Source organism: Silurus aristotelis (assembly GCF_946808225.1).
Source record: "Silurus aristotelis genome assembly, chromosome: 21".
In the NCBI taxonomy this organism is placed as follows: domain Eukaryota; kingdom Metazoa; phylum Chordata; class Actinopteri; order Siluriformes; family Siluridae; genus Silurus; species Silurus aristotelis.
The window spans coordinates 11,081,524-11,104,544 of record NC_139594.1 but is presented as its reverse complement, the minus strand read 5'-3'; the positions used below and the strand labels follow the sequence as shown (position 1 = coordinate 11,104,544).

Here is a 23,021-nt window from a genome sequence, read left to right as displayed (position 1 = left end):
GATAGAAAATACAGAAAATAAACACTTCTTGCCTTTCACTGGATTTTCCAGGCAAAGTTTGGGGGATAGATGAGACTATGATGAGATTGGATGGGGATAAATGAGATGAGTGAGGGCTCATTGTACCACTCTGCTTCTGCGCCAACAATAAATCATTAATTAAAATGACCCTTGAGACGGGGAAGGCTCTTTTGTTCCCAGAGATTAGTGAATTCTCCAAATGCCAAGTGGGAGAGCGCTGAGCCAAAGCACTTTCCCTCACTCAGCCGTGACACCCGAGACGTGATGCAGGCTTTTCACTGTTGCTGACTGCACTGCAGTGACAGCTCTTCACCTGTAGAAGCTTCAGCAAAAAATACAAAACACTTTGATAACTTTGACTCCAACTTCTGATGACGCTATGGTACACCATACTTGATTTACTGTCACTGATGCAAACTGGAATTCCTTTAGATAAATGCTTTCAAGCATAGATGCACTCAATTTTTCAGTGCATGGTCTCAAACTGATCATTTACATTCGGAGCCTTGATGCTTCTTGGGAATGCTTTGGGCATCACCTAATGCAGCACATCAGCATTTACAGCTCCAACCCCATACATAGACGTTTTATTTATTTATTTATTTTTGGAACAGCTAGCACACACTCACGGATACAGATGGGCAGCTGTCCGGACCAGTTGTGGTCTTGCTGGCAGATGCGCACTGAGGAACCAATGAGCCGAAAGCCTGGAGCACACTGGTACACCACCGTGTCTCTGTAGCCAAAATTCTCCCCGATCACCTGACCATTCACAATCTGCTCTGGCAACCCACAGTGACCCCCTGTATGGGAAGACAGGATGACAGAAAGAGACATTTAAAGATAAAGAGGTTTATGACTATTTAATTAAACAGTCAGATCTGATGAGATGGAACTGCAATAGTGACGCTACCCACTTTTCAAGGGGCAGTATTTTGCCTTTTATTTTAATGTCAGAAATATTTAGAGAGATTACAGGCATTTGGAAAAAGGATCTCTCTTAGCTGTGATTTTGAAAAAGAACCTTTAAAGGAAGCTTAGATTAAAAAAAGGAGATTTTGGTATATTCACTTTCTGGTGAATAAAAAGGTCTTGCTTCTTAGGTGAAAAATGTTCCATGGCTTATTTGTAGCTCCTTGTAAAGAACATTTAAGTGTTTTTGTAGCCTGTGATTTTGACTGATGCATTTACCAGGTTATAGGACACAAACATACATATTATATGTTCGAACACGTTCTGAGACATGCATTAAGCTTTAATACCGAATCAAATTAAAGTCTTTTCATGAACCTTGTGCACTTCTCTTCACAAACAATAGACTCAGACAGAAAAGAGGTGAATGTGAAAAAGCACTGAAAGTGTCTACCTAGGCATCGTGTCTCTGTTCCGCTCCACAGGCCAGACGACAGGCACTCTCTCACAGTTGAGCCCACCAGCATGTAGCCAGCCTCGCACGTAAAGATGGCTGTTGCCCCAAAGGTAGTCTGTGTCCCAATCTTCTGCCCGTTGGCAGGTGTGGGCAGGTCTCCACATGAAATGACTTTGAAGGGAAGGAGAAAATTACATGGAAACAGACCAGTGTTAAAGGAAAAAGGGCTCCTTATCTGAGCAATGGCTTCATCAAGTTTCAATCAACCTTTAATGTAAAGTCATTGCCATACAGCGGTATTATACAATTTAAATATGGCATCAATTACACTTCATGTAGTTCACTGTCTCGGAGATAACTGATATGCTCAGAATTTCGACATGAATAATGACAGTATTTTTCTGCCACTGATTAGGCCAGTGTTCGATTAGGATAATAGGATAATAAGTCTTACCCTGACAGTGAGGACGCTCGTTCCTCCAGCTCCACATCCCATTTGCCATGCACTGGATGTGGGCGGGTCCCAAGCGATAGTAGCCAGGGTCACAGGTAAAGATAATTTTAGTCCTGTACTCATAATGTGAACCATTGACAATTCGCCAGCGTCCATGCTCCAGAGAAAACGACCCGATGCTAGGGCAAACAACAACTAAATGCCCAAACACACAAACACACATGCCACAATTAGGAATATGATACATGGATACATTTACAAACAATCTAACAATATAATTATAATTTTTTTAACTCTGGTTGCTGTCTGGGCTAAGTTTTCCATTTTCTGCTCTGTTTTAGTTTTCTCTCACCTTCTGAAACATTCCAGTCGGTAGATTTGCTATGCCAAATCACCCTTTGATGTAAACGTGTATACGAATGTGTGTGTATGGTGCTCTGTGATAGACTGGCATTTTATATTTAATGTTTCCCGGCTCACTCTTGGACCCTGGATAAACTGGTATTGCCTCTGGATTAGATTCTGTGACACTGCAACATTTACCAGGATAATTTGGTTACTGAAGATGAATAAATGAATGAAGAACGATTGGACTTTTTTGTAATTTATAGAAAAAAAAAATCCCTTTGGCTCATCAATATTTTGTCCTATCAATAGAAGCTGAGTCAACAATTGCAAAAAATAAAAAACCCGAATAAAATGTTATTTAAAAGCTTTTTATTAAATGTTATGAAAAATGGACTGTCATGAAGAAATAGCCCATCAATTTGTGCCATACTGATTTTTCCCACATAATCAGCCCTCAGAGCTCTCCATAAAAGCTTTAAACCGTAACACATTTGAAGGCTATTTCCTACACTTCAAAAATCAGCGTCCTCATTTTGAACCATTTTGTAATAGGGCCAAGGCATCTGTGCCCGAACTTTAATGGGTAATAACTTTATGTTTTGGCACTGTGAGCATAATCAGCTCATAAATAAAGAAGAGTTAAAGCTGTAGTTACACGGCTCTGTGTGTGTGCGGTAGGAACTCATAAATAGGCTAAAAACACACTCCTGTGTGTACTGTAGGTGTGTCTGCTTGTGCGTGAGGAAGGGGCTGATACCTGAGCAGCGAGGGATCTTGTTGTGATTGCTCCAGGTGCCATCAGGCTGGCACACAGCACTGGTCAGCTCCTTTGAGGAGAGCCGATAACCATCATTGCAGAAGTAGGTCACACGTGTTCCCACTGAGTAATCCACAGCCAATACGCCTCCATTCACCGGAGCCTTGGGCACCCCACAGGACACAGCTACGAGCAAGAAAAGGCTCCAAACATTTAGTTCTCTTTAAAAATGTGCTCATACTGATATAAAAGGTCACAGTATTAGAGCTGTTGGTTGCTGCGCTATTGAAGCGTAAGCTACTCAGTAGTAATTCATTAGTTTTGCACATGCTTTTTAATGGAGTGTGCGCAATGGTTTATGATGTGCAGATGAACAATAGCCTCTGCGAAAGGTCAATACCAAGATTAAAGAAGTAGCTGGAAGAAACAAAAAATTCATACACAGAAGGGCATTAGAAAATCTTTTAAACTAGCTTGAAAGTCCACAAAGCCAATGATTCGATCGGTTTCCTTTATTGTGCTGCTGTCCAGGGCTCGTCAAGCTCAGCAGCAAATGGAAGTTCTTATCTTGATTGCCCCTTTCTCCTTTTATATAGCTGCCACTGAAACATAAAGGGCATCAACCCATTGTAGTTTTTTTCACACTCTGAATATGAAACATGATCTAAGCGCAGACTCCTCGCACACAACACCTCTTTCTTTACTTTTTCACTGCTATGAGTAACTTTTAGCCAAATACTGTAATAAAGAAAAATCAAAGATACAGCATGCTCTTTCTGTACTTTTAGACATTCAAAGCCAACCAGGGATAAGACCCTTTTTTGCTTCATTTTAGGAGAATAAAGGCAGCCAAACAACCTGAAACACTTTGAAAGTCTACAGAGTCATTTAAGTGTCACTCTGTGTTAGGGTGTTAGTGCCGTGTAAGCCGTAGCCTCAGAGGGTGCAGAGCCGAGGCTGTCAGATTATTGCATGGAGGGACATAGCCATGAGTGCACTGGCTCAGAAACTATTTACACATGCGGCACAGATCTGAGTGGATAGGTGGTGCAGTATAAATGACACAGATGGAGAAGAGAACTCAGCAGATTAGTCATTAATGTGATAGATCAAACAGATCATAAATAAAACTGCATCAGCCAGAGAGCAGCACAAGTAATTACTGAATCTCTTTCCGTGACTAGAAAAAGCTTGTTATAGAGACTGGAATCCGAACAGGAGCGGCTGAAATAACACTTTCTGCTATTAAACACTGTTTTGAAGGACTAAGCGTATACAGGCTGTACACACACACACACACACACACACACACACACACACACACACACACACACACACACACACAAATACCTAATTTTAAACATTTCCTCCCTTAACATGAATAACAGCTTTACACAATACACTTTTGGCATCTGGGCAGTTAGTTTCTCCTAACATTAAAATACTTTGCCATGCCTCTTGTAAAACTTGCCACAGCTTTTCTTTACTACTAGTTGGAAATTCTGAGCCACTTCATGCCAGAGCAGTTCAATAGGATTTAGGTGTGGTGACTGGGCAGACCATTCCATGAAAGATAATACTCCATTCAACTGCTTGCTCTCTCAATAATGCTTTCAGGGCTTGGACATATGCTTTGGGTCGTTGGATTGTTGTATGATGAAGCTGGTTCCAATTAGTCACAGTCCAGATGTAATTGCATGGTGTCAAAGTATGAAATGGTAGCCATGTTGGTTTAGTATTCCTTTCAACCAGAATAAATTTGCAATTGTCACTGCTACAAAACAAAATGCCTGCTTACATTTTCTCTCCTTTTCTCCATCTTAAAAAAATATCTTCTATTAAAATGTGAAATCTGTCCACAGAGCTTTCTTCTAGGTACACACTGTCCAATTTTTGTGTGTTTCTACTTTTTATCTAGTTTGTTGCACATAAACAAAAGGAACCTGCAGTCTCTCAAAAACAATAAAAGACTTGGTGTTTCCAACTTTGAGAAGCACTATAAATATTAGGTATCTTGGCCTGACCATCTTAATATTACCACAGTGTTTCTTTAGTTTTTTTATATTTTGTATATGATGTAAAACTGTACATGTCACTTTTCTGACTGAAAGAAACACCTGAAAATAAAGTATATCCTGGTCATATTCATGTAAGATATCACTATTAAACATTATAAAATTTGTAATTTAACATGCATTATAAACATTATATTTATGTTCCTCTTGTCATTTGTGACTTTTGTTTACCCCATATGGAACAGTACTTATTTACAATGAAGGCACTGTGTTCCGTGTTCAGCTCTCACCCTGGCAGGCAGGTACCGGTGCGTCCCATGTGTAGTAGCCATAAGGTGTCTTCCTGCAGACAGCTGTGCTCTTGCCAATGAGGCGATAGCCGCGATCACAGGCCCAGCGAACCTGGCTGTTCAGATGCCCTCCTGTCTGACTGCTGATGGAGCCATGGAGCGGCGAATCTGGGGTGCTGCAGTACAGAGCTGCACACACACACACACACACACACACACACACACACACACACACACACACACACACACACACACACACATACACAGACACACAGCCAGGCAGACAGACAGGCAAAGAGCAAACCCCATCAGCTCCTTAATCACCACCTAGAAGAGACACCCTTGCTCTGGGCTAGCTCAGCATGCCTTCTGCCATGTGTTAGGGAACCATCACTTGGCTGCCTTTTTTGGCAATCTGCTACTACTTCTCAAAGGCCGTCAGGACACAACAATATGAGAAATACTCGTTATTTAAACATTCTTATTAGCCAGCATGTTCCATGTAGAACTTATTATTCATGCCAAACCTTTTGATGGCCATCTGGGGAGATTACATTTTTTCCCTCAGTGCACATTCAGCAGGAATTATATATAATTTATGGCTTTTTTCAAGATGAATATGACCAAAGGCATGATGATTGTACAGTTCCAACTAGGAGCCCCCCCCACCCCCCAAAAAACCCAACCAAGCAAAAACCATTATTTAGATATATATATATACTGACTTTATCTTTTCTATAATATCAAATGCTTTATTGTAGACTACATCTAAAAAAAAAATACTTTTGCATGCAATGATACTGTGCAAATATTTTTGTTTTTGTTGATTTAATTATCACTGATATTTATATAATCTCTTTAAACTTTGCTCATGCTTCAGTTATATAATTAGAGTGATAACCTCTATATAATCACACAGAAACAAGCAGCTCAGAAAAATACTTTTAGCTACAAGATGTACAAGATTTATGTACATAATTTACATAATTTAGGTACATAATTACATTTACAATACGGTTATTTCACTACTTACAGTATATAAAGGTTAAATGTTAAAATAAGTGGACTCGGCTGTAGGGTTAAGATAAATTATTATTATTATTATTATTTTTACAAAACTGCAGTCCATGCAAATGCATTTGACTTTAAGATCCTGTAAGAATTTGTTTTACGTTAACTTTTTCAGATGATCCAAAAACACTGTGCAACACTATACATTTCTAAAAACCTCAGGAATCATATAAATAGTTAATCTATGACTGTAATGAAAACAACAGGATGTGAAAGCAGTGTGCTCTCTCAGCATTAATTACATGCAGTTCACTCTTTTCAAATCTGTAGGAAAATAACAAAACAGCCTCAGTTTCAGTCATGCAAATCAAACATTCTAAATTTACAGCACTCACAGAAACCCTTCCGGTAATAACTGTGTGTGTTGGTGTAAGAAACAGTCATAGACAACAACCTTTAAGACCTTTGATAGAGACATGATTTTGCCACACTCTATGAGTAAGCTATCCATCATCCATACAACATGTAACAACTAATAACAAGCTAGTAAGCAGCTCAGTTAACATGTGCTGTCACGTTTCAATTGACCCAGGTTTTAATAAACCGTGAAACTCGTAGCCTGTCTGCCATGCCCTCATCAATCTATCGCAAGTAGATTATATGTGAGGGACCTGTTGTTATTAAAGGCAACAGCGGGGATGTGTCTCTCCCTACTCAGTAATTCCCCCTCCTGGGAAAGTCATCACAAGCTTGGCATGAACAGAAGTTCACCCGGAATCAGAGGCTTTAATCTTAGAGAGCTGGACTGCTAACGCTGCTACAATGAGCAGACACCGTAGTCATGAAATGAAAGCGGTTCCTCTCACAGGAAAGACTGTGGAATGAGAGAGAAAGCGATAGAGGGGGTAGGAGGGAGAGAGAGAGAGAGAGAGAGAGAGAGAGAGAGAGAGAGAGGAAGGTGTGTGGGGATCGTAACACTTCAGAAGAGATTTGCTCAAAAGTCTTCTGCATACTTAAACATCTGAGATGATTATCTCCTCATAAATCTCCAGAAAAGCTCTCGGGTGGAGAATTAATGTCTTTCTCGCCATTGCACTCCATGCTATGCGATACCCTCTGTCTTTACCAGACAGCCTTTTCCACACTAGCCTTTATTAATCAGTTAGGAAAGATACTCAACGGTTTGCTTCATCATTATTTACTCATCCTAGAAATCACGTGCAAGTCTAGACTCATTTTCCTCACTCTTGTAACTACATACTCATAGCTATTTTTTCACTGTATTTTCTGATATATGTATAGTTTACAGACCAGAAGAAGTTAAACTGCATAATCTATGTAATGACACAAAGAAAATTGAATGTAGTGAATAATGAAGGATATGGTCACCAACCATATTCATCCATTTTCACAGCATCCCAACCCTGATTTCTTTTGCATTCTAGTCAGCCAAGATCTTGATTTCTGGGAGATTTTAATCCTTATATTTTACTACTTATGAGCAATTAATACAGTTTTCGCTTGCACAAATGTAGATGTGCTGCGCTCTAATGACCATAAATTACTGCTCATTTCTCTGACAGTATTTCCCAGCAAAACTTGGCAGATACTGACGAATCATAATCTCTGCTTCTTCTCCTTTAAACACCCTTTGCCATCAAATCATTGATTTTTTTTATTTTTCTTTTAATTTTTACATGTAAGCATTTAGGACCATCCTGTTTGACTTTTTATTGTAATAGGCTTGGAGATAAGAACAATGCAATATCCAGGTAATAGGACCAGATAGGATGCAGTGCAATCCTAAAATAATCAACAATATGATGGTGAAATCTGATTATTAAGTTTCCTTAACAGCATACCTTGAAGGCCTTTAGGCTTCTTTAAGCATAACTCGTGTATAGTTTAATTATTCCTTACGCTACGTTTACCAAATATAATATTGGTTAAAGATCATATGTTTAATCATTTCAAGTTATGGTTCCATCTATAGCATTCCTTATTAATAGCGTTCCTTCACAAGGACCTTGGGTTATAAACAGCTGTCCTCACGAGGGTCTGTTAAATTTAAGAAGTGATCAAATGCTGATAAATGTCTCTTATAAAATGCTATCAATGGGTATATGTCTTTGTTAAATAATGACACTTTTCCTTAACAAATCTATAGATGGGCTTAAATGATATGGAGCATCCTTTATACTACTCCCTGTGAATAAACAGTTACCATAGTAACAATACCAAAACAAGCGCATTGATATACACCTGCGAATTGAATTATAGCCAGCACTATTGCTAGAGCTGCTGTTGTAAAAAATGGATCCACACTAATATAACCAAGTAGATTTAAAGATTTAACAATGCTGTGATATAATCTGATAATAAATGCAGTAGTAAGTCGTAATGAACCTTTTCCCCTTTCTGGGAAAGCCACAGTGCCACTAGGGACATCTCTCAGATAACCCGAGAATGCAACATTCTATTCTCTTTTCTGCAGAAGAATTTTCTTAGTACAAACCCACACCCAAACACCTATAATTAGCACTCTCATATTAAAACTGAAGCCTCACATCAGACTTATAAATTTTTTTCCTCACTTACTCTTTTGCACTAATGTAATGTGGAATATGCATTAAGAAATGGAAGAAGATAGTAATGTGTGAGTTTGTGTTGCAGCTTAAGGGGCATCTGTAGTAATTAATAGTACATACTGCTTGGCTTTTGGGACATACAACTGCATCACGAAGCATGTAGAATCTGACATTTTTTGTTATCCTCTAAAGAACACACACACACATATGTTGGTCTTAGCATCCTTGTGTGGACCTTTCATTACTACAATTGCTACAATGCTATACCAAAATCAAGCCCCTAACTCTAGTCATAGCCCTAATAACAAAAAAAAGAGACCTTTTGATTCTTATTTTTTATATATATATAAAAAAAGTGCAAGGTCAAAACTCTCTGCTACCAGAATCAGAATACATGTGGTCCCACCAGGATATAAAACCAAGCCCACGCATACACGTGCTTCTATCCACATGCTTGCTCAGATTAAAGAGCAGGAAAAAAGCATGCAAGTGAAAAAAGTGATTGAAGTGGATACATACTTTGATACTCACCGACATAGCGGATTCGGAAGCCCTTCTTATTGGTGCCGTGGTCAGCTGACCAGCGTAGAAGGAGCTCATGGCCAGTGGTGGTAATGTTGAAAGGAGTGTTAATGTCACCACTCAGAGTGGCCAAGGTCTGACTGTGGATATTAGGACCTTAAAACACACAACACAGACACAAACACACACAAACACAGAGAGACACACACACACACACACAAATAGACAAACACATTCACACAGGAAAAATGAAATAATTTAATAATAATAATAATATTTATTAATAATAATAATAATAATAATAATAATAATAATAATAATAATAATAATAATAATAATTTAAACAAGGGCAAAACACTACAGGTATAAATGACAATTTTGTCTGTGTCAATAAATTTTTTTTATCGATTTTTTTGGGATAAAAATGTACATGTTAATGTCAGTGAACAGAAACGTGTTTATTTAAATTTTTTAGCCCACTTATGAGCACAGCAATATATGAAACAGTCATTTTTATGAAGCTTTTAAGCACCACCCTCTTGATCACAGCATGTCATATTTTTATGTAAAGGTCTTCTGAAAGAACGCCTATAGTAAAATAAACAGTTCAATTCTAATATTATCAATAAGTATGCACATTTATATCAACAGTATAATTCTTTCAATAAATTTAGAATATTTTAAAGTGTTAAGAGGCCAGAAAGACCCAAAAATTGCAGCAGAACTGTTGTGCGAATTCTTGGAACATATTAATAAAAGTTGAACAACAGTGTATATAAAACAAGCTGAATTTAGTTTTTTTATTCCTTTCCATGTTTTGCAAAGAACTTTCTATAAAACTTTCAGTTTGAATGCTCTGAAACAATAATCACATATATACTGAACTACACTGTTCTATGAATTATACACCCATGATCATTACTTGGTGCACAGAAATATAACATTTAATTCTTCAATCCAGAAGACACTGAGATGTTGCACAATGGAGTAAATGTGTACACTGACCAGGTGATTGCATGATTGCTTACATTATCGCTAAAATTCTGTTCCACCAGTGGTGGATAAATTTAAATTCTCTTTGGGTTAGATTTAGATTTTATTTTATTTAGTTTGTTTCACCACACACAGAGCAGTTAAAGAGTCATGCTGCAAGACTCGCTTGCGGGAAGCCAAAGACAGACCTCAGCTATGCTCTCAACTTAAAGAAATCTGACTTAAGCATGTATGTCCAAACATCTCTCTGTGGTTCTCATAAGTACACATGTTCAAAATCAGTTGATAAGCCAGACAAACAATCTTAATCTCATAGAGAGTTACTTTCTATGTGAATTGACAAACATGCCTTGGAAATCACAGCTGAAATAGATTCAGGAGTTGACACCACATAGTTCAGAAGTTCCTTCATCAAAGCCTGCCTTCTAGCACAATGACTAGTCATCCTTCTCGAACCACATCATGAATCGACAACCATTTCTAAGACACTTTTCTCAGCTGAAAATTAACTACCAGTTGAGCCACTATGTTCAATTACAGTCTCAGAAACGTGTGAAAATGTATGTAGGTCAGATGAAATGCATCTGGGTTAGAACATTGCATTGAATTTTATTGAGATATTTAAAGGTCAGCCATTTTACCTCTAGCATTAGAGCAATCGTGCCAATCGCACAGAAGCTGATTCTTCTGAAAGAGAGCTGATTCACACCTCAGTCTCAGCAGCTGGACACCTACACCAGGATATGCGGTGGCTCTCCACCAACCTGGTTCATGCACAATGTCAAGTGGCGTCAGCACAATCCGCTTTGCTCAACGTATGCAAATCAACCTGGTGTAATCTCTTCTGTGTGACTGGGTTTCCAATGAAGTTTCAGAGTCAGGACACCAGAATAGCTAAATGGACAGTTTTTTGTCCATGTAGTGGTAGCTCAGTGATTAAGACCTAGGACTTCTGTCTGAAAGGTCATAAGTTCAAATCCCAGCACTGCTAAACTGGGCCCTTAAGAAGGCCCTTGACCCAAAACTGCTCTGTTGTATAAATGAGATAAATGTAAATTACTCTAGATAAGGGCATCTGCCAAATGCTGTAAATGTAAATGTCAAATATTGAGGCACTTTCAGGTCACCGTAAAGTGTTCCCAAGTCTCCTGCCTTCCTTGAACTATCGTTTAGATAGGGAAAGTCATGCCCTTAAACCCCTTCGGAAAAGTCTGAGTGCCTCCTACCCCTTCCAAGCTCAGAAATAAAATGTATTGTATAAATAAAATGTATTGTAGCTCTCATGAATACCTTAACGCTTTTTATCATTTGGTGCTAATTTTGAATATTAAGATGACAAGCAGGTTCTAGCTAAAGATGGTAACGATATTTATTGCAAATATTGTCTCACATTTCATTATGTGGCTAATAAAAATCTGGGTAAACATACAAGAAGGTATTTTGTCTGTTTATCATCACCCTACCACAATATTTATCTGTTGTTCAATAGATTTCCTGGGTAAATCCAATTGAGGGTAAAAAGCAGAAATCAATTAAAAATAATTGAGCATTTATGTAGCCAAAACCTTTTTTCTTAATTGATAATAATAACTTGGGTGACGAAACATCTTGTTTGCACTCTTGACAAAACTCCAACAGGGTTTTGGCTAGGCATTTTGGCCATGAGCTGTAGTGCTGTCTTCATCCCACATCAAGTTCTTAATTTAGCCTTGCTAGCATCCTCATTTTCACTTAACAACATTTTTTCTATGGTAGGATCCTAAAAATAATTAGTATTTTTATTTTAAAATTTTTACTTGAGCTAATTTATATTACTGTAACCAACACGCAGAGCAATAGACATACGCTTTTAAAAAAATATAATAAAATTACTTTAAAAAAGTTTAAATATAAAAAAAATACAAAAGGTTGAAAAATGAAATATAAAGTATATAATATTTGAATATAAATATGTATTAAGTGAAATAATACAATATTACATCATTATGTATGTCATATTATTATTTAGCTATGATAGTTTTTAAACTGTGATAAAAAAATCCATACCATCAAAAACTTCGAGAATGTCATATTCCTTCTCGGTATGGAATAACTCAAAGTGTAGAGTAATGTTGTAGCCCTTCTCTACGTTGATACCCCAGGAGCACATCTGCAGGTTGGGGTAGCTGTCGGGGTAGCCAGGGCTCAATATCACTCCAGTCGAGTCAAAATTCATATCGTGAGCTGGACATTGCACTGATACAGCAAACAGAAGACAGACACTGTTATTTATATAACTGTGATATGACAATTATTAATGTCTATTTTAATACAATTATTTTATATTTTATATACAGTGATAAAGCAAATACATGTCAAAGGGTGAGATAGAGTAAGTTTAATGTGGACATGCTTTAGTCTGATAAGTCTTTGCATATTATATATATAAATCATTTATAATCAATATATTATAAATCAGTATATATCAAAGTCTTGTGCTGAATAGCTGGAGTTCAGTTTGAGTTTTTTTCCTGTTTTATATCTTCTGCTAAGATTTCAGGTTTAAGGGTAAAGCATTCACTAATCTGTTTCCATCATTAAGTGGATTGCATCATCAAATAGATCTTTTAACTTACTCTTACTAAGAAAGGGAGTAAATAAAAATAAAGTGTTTTTCGTGAATTTATGACGACACAGCTCACCCTGGCAGGATGGAGGGGGACCATCCATCTGGAGCCTCTCACCCAGCCGGCATGTGAGAATCTCGCTCCCCACCAGGGTGAACCCGGGGTGACAGCGATAACGGATAATATCACCTAAGAGGGAGAGAGAAGGAGTAAATGAGGCAGAGAGAGCATACAATGATTAAGCTACTGTATAATTAAGAGGGACAGCTAACCTCCACAGCCCTAATGGAGATAGATGCCATTGATATAAAGGTGAGGAAAATTTATTAATTTAAGGTTGAAAAACTCTTAATTGAGCTGTAAACCAGGATGGGATCGGTAGTGCTGAAATAGTGTATGCTTGCTCTCTAATTTGTCAAGGAAAAAAGTTTGAAAATAAATATGATGGACCCTTTTTAGCCACACTATCATCCACAGTTTCTAATCTAAAAAACTTGACACAGGATGACATATAGGATGCCTTGCAGTATATGAGTGTTTTACTGTAGGAGAGCACACATGACAAGGTGATTCCTTCTGGTGTACATGTTATTTACTGCAATTGTCAGATGATGCCTGATTACAGATCTTCATCAGAGGCCTGCCCCTGCAGCTTGAGTGTTTGGTTCTACACAAGGACATGATTGTGGAACTATACATGTGCACTAGGACAAGATTACAACACAGCTGTTAAAAAAAGGTAATTCACACTAATGTACCAAGATATGGTTGTTCAATTCAATTTATTTTTATGGATATCGCTCTATTAGCAATGGACGATGATCTGAAAGCAGCTTTTTCAGAAATCCATGTTTTACATTCAAGGGAAAGTGGACTTTTTCTAGTGTTTTATTCTGATTACTCTGCAAATATTATTATTTAAATGAACAACATTCTTAATTGTTTATTGTTCCCTTTAATGTCAATGAGATACAAACAGGTGTTTCCTCTCCAGTCTCTCTTTTTCCTCCTCTGCAGCTAATAGGACAAAAATATCCAGCAGTGTGTCTTGTTACCAAGACACCAGAAATTATAAACAACTCTGAAGACTTTCCCATAGAGGAAAACTCACTGACTGTTCTCAAAGTTCTGACACCAAGACATCATTCTATAAATATTAAATTAGTGTTAACACAGACAATGATTATTATGTTTTCCTTTGCAAAATAAAAACACATTTATTATTAGCCCTAGATTATATGGAGTGTCTAAAATACAAGTGCCTGTGAATGAGATTTTTCTGTGGAAATGACAAAGCATTAAAATGAGCACTTTAATATAAACTTTTTTAATTTATTTTTTATTTTTTAAATAGACAGAACTGTCTGAGCTGTAGCAAAAGTTTCATCCTTACCTTTAAATTAAACAGAGAATTTAATTATGCTGTAAAATAAGCAGATCTAACTAAAAGCATTTTATTTGGTTTTGAACTGATAGTGCTATATTATAAAAGGCTTTCGAAACAGGAACAATACTGCTTCAGAGAAGTTGTTGTCAAATAGTGATTGCTAATGTAAAGCCCATTTTTGACAATGTCTATTGTTAGAAGCACTATACAATTAAAACTGAATGGAATTTAATTAATGGGTAATGAGTATTTTCTCCTTTAAAGCTACAATAAGGAGTGCTAAGTTTGGTCAAGTTTTTTTTCTTCTTCTTCTTCTTCTTCTTCTTCTTCTTCTTCCTCTTCTTCTTCTCATTAGATTTTAAGACTTCATTCTAAGATTCAATTTAAAACATTTCATTTGTCCTTTAAGAAGCTATCTAGTTACATGAAAATAAGCATTCCAGCTCATTCATCATGAATTCATGCTCAACTGCTTCTTCCTGGTCAAGTTTATGAAGAAAACCCAGAGCTAATCTCAATTTCCAGGTAAACTCAGCATGTTCAACTGAAATGTACACCGTTAAAGGATGCCATAATCTTTTAATAATGTTATTTAGCTTAAGTTATCCAGCTAGTTAAGTATGTAATAGAACATGTTTGGTGTGCTTGTCTGCATCTGCCAGAGCAAGAATTGATCAAACTGCCTGCTTGGTTTTCTCTGTGTGCCTATTGTATCTGCTCTGTAATTTTGGATAGCTAGCTAACATTAGCTGGCTAGTTCACAACCATCAATTTGCCTCCAACAAGAGACTCTACACCACAAACCACTTGTGCATGCACATTAGCCAATTTTGGAAGGTGAGAGGATTGGCTGAATTCCGTTCAGTGCTTTGTTTCAGACGTGAAAGTGGCCATGATGTAGATGCGCTTGGCTCCGCCAGAGCCGACAGTTGCAAACTAGCCAGCTAAGTTTATCTGGCCAAGCTTGAAGAACCAAGATACTGTATAAAACAAATACACTAAACACACTATTAGCTAATTACATGAGAAAATCGCCTTTTGTAGCCCTGAATACAAAACAAATAACTTTTCATGTAGTGATTACTGGATGCAAATGAATTTAATCTGGGAAAAATGGCTAACTGTACTCTCAGTATTGAATAATGCTGAAACAAGATCTGATGTCTGTTTTGTTTAATCGATACTTTGGTTGGACAATCAACTACCTCTCTATCTTATCTAATATATTTTTATCTTATTTTACATTTATGCTTCTGTTTATTTAATGCACAATTTTCTGAGAAGCTGATCAGGGTTACATTTCACTGCAAAGTGTATCCTGTATATAAATATGCTTTGACAAATAAAAACCTTGAATCATGAATCTTGAAACAATGACTGCTCAACCAACTTTGATTTTCTCCTCCAAACATATTTTGCTTCAATAATGGGTGATAAGGGAGTCTGACTTTGAAAATGATGCCATGTTAAAAATGTGCCAGTAAAAAAAAAAAATATATATATAGCAACCCTGATAAGTATAAAAATTGTGTAATCACCTGACACACTAACATGGCTATATGAATCTATAGTCAGGGCCAGACCGAATTCAGACCCAGGCTCATTTCTTTAAACAGTTCTGTCTATAGTTAAGAGTCAGTCATACATGGTTCCATGAGAAACCAAAACAGGAAATAAACTGATAGAGATTACACAAATTAAATCATATTGTTATTTTTATAATTATATTTTTTTTACATTTGGAAGACAAGGAAGCTTAGTTCTGCTAGCTGCACTAATCTGCATTTATTTCCGCTACCTCGGTTAATGCACAAAGTTTTATACTTGCTATATAAATGTAAATAATATTATAATGACAGCAAATAAACATCTCCAGGGTCTTCAATGCTTTAATACTGCTTATAAATATGCAGATTTTTTTGTCACAATCATTACATTATTCTGTGTTGAGAGGGCTGCACAGCTCAATTGATACAAATGATAACATGCTCATCCATGTGTTTCTCCAAATTCCAAAAATGTTAATATTTTTCTTTGACATGTAGATTATTAAGATTACTAAGAAAGTATAAAAAAATGTACAGCCTACCGATCTCAAACTCTGTGTCTTCCATTAGTGCGTCTGCATTGGCCACTTCTAGAGGAGGTTGACACACTCGTAACTGATAAGCTGCAGCCACAGACAAGCCAACATGAAACATGTAAGTACAGAAAGAGGAATAGAATCAGAAAGACCTTACAGCATAACCCCGTAAAATAACTGCTGATTTTTTTGGATTTTAAAAAGACAGAAAAGGGGTGAAGACCTGAAAAACAGTAGGAGTTAAAATTTCAAAGACTAAACAGTCATGTGGAAATCTAATCAATTTGTGCCAGTGCCACTGCTGTTTCCTAAGCTGGTCATTTGCATGAGAGTGTTTTGAAAAGTGAAGTGGAGGCCACACTGAGCTGGCATTGAGGCACAGCTAATGACAGGGGCACCTGCAGAGGCAGCTAATGATGTGATTAAATACGGTGACACTGCAGTGTGCAGAAGGATGACTATCACACCGCTAGCCCTCTGCATCGCAGTCACACAGGAGCAATGCTCCACGCTCTATGACACACTGCACTGGTTATCTCCCAAACATAAAGCCATACCAAGACATGAATTAGCAAGTCAGAGTAGTGTTTTAGCATGTGTTATTACAATAGTTAAAAGCACAACACAAGTCTCTGGACATCTAATGGATAAACTACTTAAGAGGAGACAGAATTAATTAGTCTCCTAAGGTTGTGCAACTGGTACATTCATGTCACTGTTATTACATCACAGTTTCTCCCACTTGTATAGATAACACCACTTCGTTAATTACTTGGCATAAAAAAAAAAGTGTGTGTGTTAATCATTCCGGTGTTAATAAACCTTGATCAGGACCTTGATGCTGGCTATAGCAATTGAGCTCCTGAAGCAGTAACTATGGAAACAGCAAGCTGATTAAGATGGAGATCTATAAGTTTGAGCTACTGAGGGCATGAGAGGCTGAGGAAAGAAGTCGGAGGACATTTTGTGTCACCCTGTCTAATGGAAAGCCAAGTTTAGACACGCAGGACTTCACATATTCAGGCAGAATATTTACTGCAATCCACTGGGTGTCTGGATTCCTTCTTCCCAATAAGCCTGCATATAAGGTCTGGAGCTATTGCTACAACATGTTCAATATCTATGTGGCTCTAATCGACAGGCACAGCAGTGGCAGTCTTCATTAGTCTCCATGGGCCATATTCAGAATCGAAGTTTTAAGTCCAAATGTTGCATCAGTATTTGTGCAGGAAAAGATGCTTACATTCAGAATCGGATTATGTAACTGCTTAAGTCAATTTTCAGGGACCTTCTCAGATTATGCAAATCATCTGCATCTACACAGTTCTGATGTGGCCCAACTTTTCTCTAGTCGAATATACAAGGATGTTTTTTAAGAGCGTGTTTCCCACCGCCTTTAAAACATTGTGCACATGAGACACACTTCTGTTTCAAACCCCACCTCACATGTATAACTTTAGAACAGCACTTAACTCTGTAGTTACATCTGAGACCCCATGTGTGCAGTTTCAGTATAAAATTCTCACTGTGCATGCTTAACTATACTCCACAACCCCATGAGAGCATCTCAATTTCAGTCTATAATCATCGGCCAAATGCACTGGAGCTGAAAAAGCAAAGGGAAATTCAACTGAGATGTTTCTTTCTATTGAGTACATAGCTGCCGTGTCTTTCTGACACTGGTGTTTTTATCTAATGCCTCTTGATTTCTGTGCAACTCATCGTGTTCATATTTCTAAGCTGATCACTTTCAGTTGTTGTCACAATGATCTGTCGCAGGATTTGACCATGAAATCACCATGTAGAAGATCTAAACTGGTTATGCAGAAACAACAAATTCCAGGTCAAATATCGATGCTGTAATCACAGAAGCAGGATTCTCCTTGTTATAAATGTACAGCAGTGGCTGCACGATATGTAGACAGACAATTAGTAACTCCTGGAGTGGCTGCACAGAGAATAAATTAGAGTGCTCTTGCGATAACACGCTTTGGTGCACTAAGCTTCTTTAAGTTGCTAAAATGATCAAAATAAATGACATTTACTAATTCCTAGTGCTTGCAGAAAATGCAAACATGTGTACAATATGCCTGAAGGGCATAGCGGCTTGCCTAAATGATTAGACTGCCATTTAAGCAAAACATTCTCTTTTTCTTTCTCAGAATGCTGTACTTGTTAGTAAGGGTAGATGCTTGCCACAGGCAAAGGATCGATATGGAAACATGTCGCAAGTCATAAACCCAAGCAGACAACGATATATACGGTGTCTGCTCAGCTTCCTAATGTGCTTATGTCCATGTAATCAGTGTTGGAGCATTCTGTGCCCAGTTGGCATTTTTTAAAAGAAATAACTGATATGAATACACACATTTTGGTGTCCCAAACAAGTGCACCTCTTTAAAAAATTGTTTCATAGGCCAAAATGGGTTGGTACTGTACATGGGCAATTTAGTAAGAACTTGTTAATAATAAGGAAAGTCTGTGGATAATGGTCTGTGAATCTCTCACCGTGGTAGCTCAGAACAAAGAAGCCACTGCCACTGAAGTCGCTGTGGAACTTGATGAGGATCTGGTTAGAAGTGCTATACACCGACTCCAGAGCTGTGTTCCCACTGAACTGACCAATCTGTGGTGAACTTTGGTCTGGTCCATCCCTGTCACACACACACACACACACACACACACACACACACACACACACACACACACACACACACACACACACACACACACACACACACACACACACACTCTAAATAATATAATATAAAATACGTAAAATTATTAAAGACAAGTTACAAATAGATCTGATGTATAGTTTATTGTGAAATTAAATGTTTGAAATAGGGTGGAATAAAGAGCCAAAGACACATTCACACATTACTGCAAAATAGATATATGTTATATGCATATACTAGTTGAGACTAGAAAGCAGCTTTTGTAAAAAAAAAAGTGGTCCAGATGCAGCTCCAGCAGACCAAACTTAAATACTTTAAATGAGCCATTCGATGCATGAAAAAACTGACCATAGTTTAATAACTTCAGTTTTTTGAAAATGGACAGGTTCTGGTTGTGTAGCAGATGCTCTTTTACAGCTTACTAAATCACATATATAAATGTAAATTGTATTATGTAAATTATTACCTGATGGACCACAGACAACTATAGTTCTAGAAATGTCTAGGAAATGTGATTTTTCATTATTATAGTTTTTACTGAAAAATTAGTAACACTTTATTTATGACGCCTTATTATAGGCATCAACTTGATATCAACTTGATAATGTTTGTTCAAGTGAACAAACATTAAAAAGGTGAAAAAAATTTAGAGAATAAGTTTTGTTGGTTACAGAGGTCAGATCAGAATGAAGAAATGCAACAGTAATTCCAATAATTATTTAACCTCACCAAACTTGACAAGTGAAGATTGGAAATATGTATTTGTAAATATTTGATATTTGTCATACCTTCAACTGTCTTATTAAAATGGCCAATAAGTATATATATATATCATAAATATAGTCTATGTTTATCAGAGGACATGGAGATATTGAGTATGGATCCATATGCTGTAGGGTTTTCAATAAAAAAAAAAAAATTAAGGTCAAGTCAATACCGAAAATTCAAGTTGGAAGCAAAAATAATTTTTTTTTTATCTAAGTTAAAGGCAAAAAAGAAAAAAAAAAAAAGAAAAAAAAAAAATCTATTTCAGAGGCAAAGGCATGGTCAAGAGAACAGGGTCAAAAATACCAGAGATCAACATCAGCAAACAGGGATCAGGGAGTAGGGAAGGGTTCAAACTAAGTTGAGGCAAAACACCAGTGATATGTTCATATACTCAAAAACACATCTCAGACCTTAGGCTGTGCGCAGAAGTTCACATCCATGTAACTCATATATATGTTACCCATTAAATAAATAAGTAGACTAGATGCGCCCTGGGGGGAGTGGTGGCTCCAGCGGTTAAGGCGCTGGGTTGCCGATCGGAAGGTCTGGGGTTCGAGCCCCAGTATCGCCAAGCTGCCACTCTTAGGCCCTTGAGCAAGGCCCTTAACCCTCTATGCTCCGGGGGTCCCTTACGAGGGAAATATCAAGGTCTGTGACGTCGGAGTGACGTGGGGCCGCCTTCCCGTGGGCTCACCACCTGCAGGAGGGACCGTAAGGGACGGTGCTGTGAGGATTGGGCAGCAGTCGAAGGCGGGGGCCTGCTTAGACTGCTGCCCCCGCGACCCGAATTACGGATAAGCGGGAGAAAATGAATGAAAGATGCGCCCTGGTGCTACATTCTGCATGTGCATATTGTTATGTCTTTATGACATTTTAAATTCTATTCTCTTGGCATGAAAATCTCAGGCTGGAAATTGAAAAAACTGGAATGACTTTTGGTTAGTCTACAATATATATTTAAGTATTTGTCCATAATGTGCACCAGCTAGCATTCACAACTGCTGAAATACTCAAAATGTGCTTGTCCACATTAGGCACAGTTTGTATATTATAAAAAAAAAACATATATAGTAAAAATAAATATAGCAATTTTCTGATAGGGCCCTGGCTTGTATCTGATAGTATTGGTTAAGTAGCTAGCTTAGATATTATATTGATAAGATATAATCTAAAAATTAGCCAAACCCTGATGGTCAGCTTACTATAAAAAATCAACTCTTTACCCCATTACTTTCCTGTTCACACCAACATCTGATTGGGCATTTAAATAGTCTATGGCTTTACTGCTTCTCTGAAAATACAAACTTTTCCTCAATCTTTTAAAGACCTTTGGGTGTACTTTTAAAAACCCAGCTCATTCTGATAACCCTGTGGCCGCTTCCCGTAGGACTGTGTGGAAAAAAAACCAAAAAAAAAAACGCTAATACTTCACATGATTAGGGGGAAAAAAGCCAAATGTGAAAACAGCCTTAATAGGAATTATTTTTTTGCAGATAAATTAGTGTTTTAATTAATGCATGAATTGCAGTTCAGGGTTCAAACACGAATGTAGTTCAGACATTTGATCCTCTTTGATAAGTAGAAAAATAAGACTGGTTCATGTTAAATCTGATCGTGCTCATCTAGAATCTACCCTGCAAACGATGTCTATACTAAGCAAATGCAAGAGACTGTATTTCGTTCACATAGTATTTCTCTGTACTGAAATAGCTTTATTAAATGGGAGCTGTGTGTCTGTTTGCCTGTGTGTCAGGTTGTGTAATATGTTCTTTGGTTCTTTTTAACAAAGGCTGAATTAAACAACAAATACACAATTCAGCATGAGATAAAAAAAAAAAAAAAATGCCCTGTAGTCTCTACCTCAGTTGCAGATGCATTATTTAAAGTGGTTGGTAGCAGAGACTGTGCAGTGCAGTCATCATTAATAAATAAAAGAAACCTTCAGTACTCGTTTAAAAACAAGTGTAATGCTGTAATACTAAAGTGTAAAATGGACATTAATTTCTGGGCATCATGCAGTGTTTTATTTCAAACATTATTAAACATCTCATGAAATGGTATTGTCGAAGTCCGGTGAAGGCCCATTACTCAAAAAGCACAGATATTTCAAACAGCAGGCTGCCTCAAACTGTGAGCAAAACCTAACTCTTACCACGCTGTTTTATCTTTCCAACACAGATGCATAATTTCCCATCATTGACAAATAATAACACCCTGCATACCAAGCTGTAAAACATGTTAGAGTTCTTTTGCCTGTTGCATTATCTTTTAATGTTATTATTATGATTATTATTATTATTATTATTATTTTTGCTTTACTCAATGCAATTTTGTCACAGACAGTAAAACAGTCGAGAGTCGAGTCTGTCTTTCTGCACGACCAAAGCAGCACGCAAAACTATTTTTTCTTTTTTAGCCACAGAAAGACAAAATGGTAGCTATGGCAATAACTCAGGAGAAGATTTAATTGGCCAAGCTTCTCTTCCTGAAGGGTAAGTGGAGAAACAAAGCTCACAGGAAATGTAAATGAGATGGGAAATGCAAAGATCTTTAACCTTGTTTAATTATGCACCCATGCATTTAAATGCAAATATGAAACAAGGGACAGCTGATTTTACTCGTTTTATGCCTCAACAAAGATTTAGTATTTTTGGAGAACTCTTATAGTTAAGTAATATTTGTTTTTTATGCGAATGAACAAACCTGTGAATGGATGGTTTAAACATCTTTGTGTTATGTTAACCAATGCCATTCCGTTCTGCTTATTAGACTGGCTTTAAAAAAAGCAAAAAAACACACAGGAGTGTTGCTTAGGGGCTTTCAAAGAGATTTAGAATAGAATAGAATAGCCTTTATTTGTCACATATACATTACAGCACAGTGAAATTTGTTCTTCGCATATCCCAGTTTTGCTTGGAAACTAGGGTCAGAGCGCAGGGTCGGCCATGATACGGCGCCCCTGGAGCACAGAGGGTTAAGGGCCTTGCTCAAGGCCCCAAGAGTGGCAGCTTGGCGATACCGGGGCTTGAACCCCCGACCTTCCGATCAGTAATCCAGTGCCTTAACCACTGGAGCCACCACTCCTTGCTGGATAAGTTTTACACAATATTTGTTCTTTTGGCAAAAAAAAT

The 23,021-nt window shown here is 37.4% G+C and overlaps 1 protein-coding gene across 2 annotated transcripts in view; it reads right to left on the bottom strand.

Annotated features, from left to right (window-relative positions):
• Positions 1 to 23,021, bottom strand: part of csmd3b (CUB and Sushi multiple domains 3b) — a 399,549-nt gene that overhangs the window by 46,155 nt on the left and 330,373 nt on the right. Inside the window, exons 44-53 of one of the 2 annotated variants that reach the window (XM_083523961.1) lie at positions 18,953 to 19,098; positions 16,451 to 16,531; positions 13,050 to 13,163; positions 12,415 to 12,603; positions 9,373 to 9,531; positions 5,255 to 5,443; positions 2,950 to 3,135; positions 1,845 to 2,039; positions 1,388 to 1,561; positions 651 to 824 (exon numbers count right to left, since the gene is read on the bottom strand). In XM_083523961.1, the coding sequence (XP_083380087.1) occupies positions 651 to 824; positions 1,388 to 1,561; positions 1,845 to 2,039; positions 2,950 to 3,135; positions 5,255 to 5,443; positions 9,373 to 9,531; positions 12,415 to 12,603; positions 13,050 to 13,163; positions 16,451 to 16,531; positions 18,953 to 19,098 (1,607 nt within the window). The remainder of the gene's footprint in view (positions 1 to 650; positions 825 to 1,387; positions 1,562 to 1,844; positions 2,040 to 2,949; positions 3,136 to 5,254; positions 5,444 to 9,372; positions 9,532 to 12,414; positions 12,604 to 13,049; positions 13,164 to 16,450; positions 16,532 to 18,952; positions 19,099 to 23,021) is intronic. The other variant, XM_083523962.1, reaches the window with a different exon arrangement.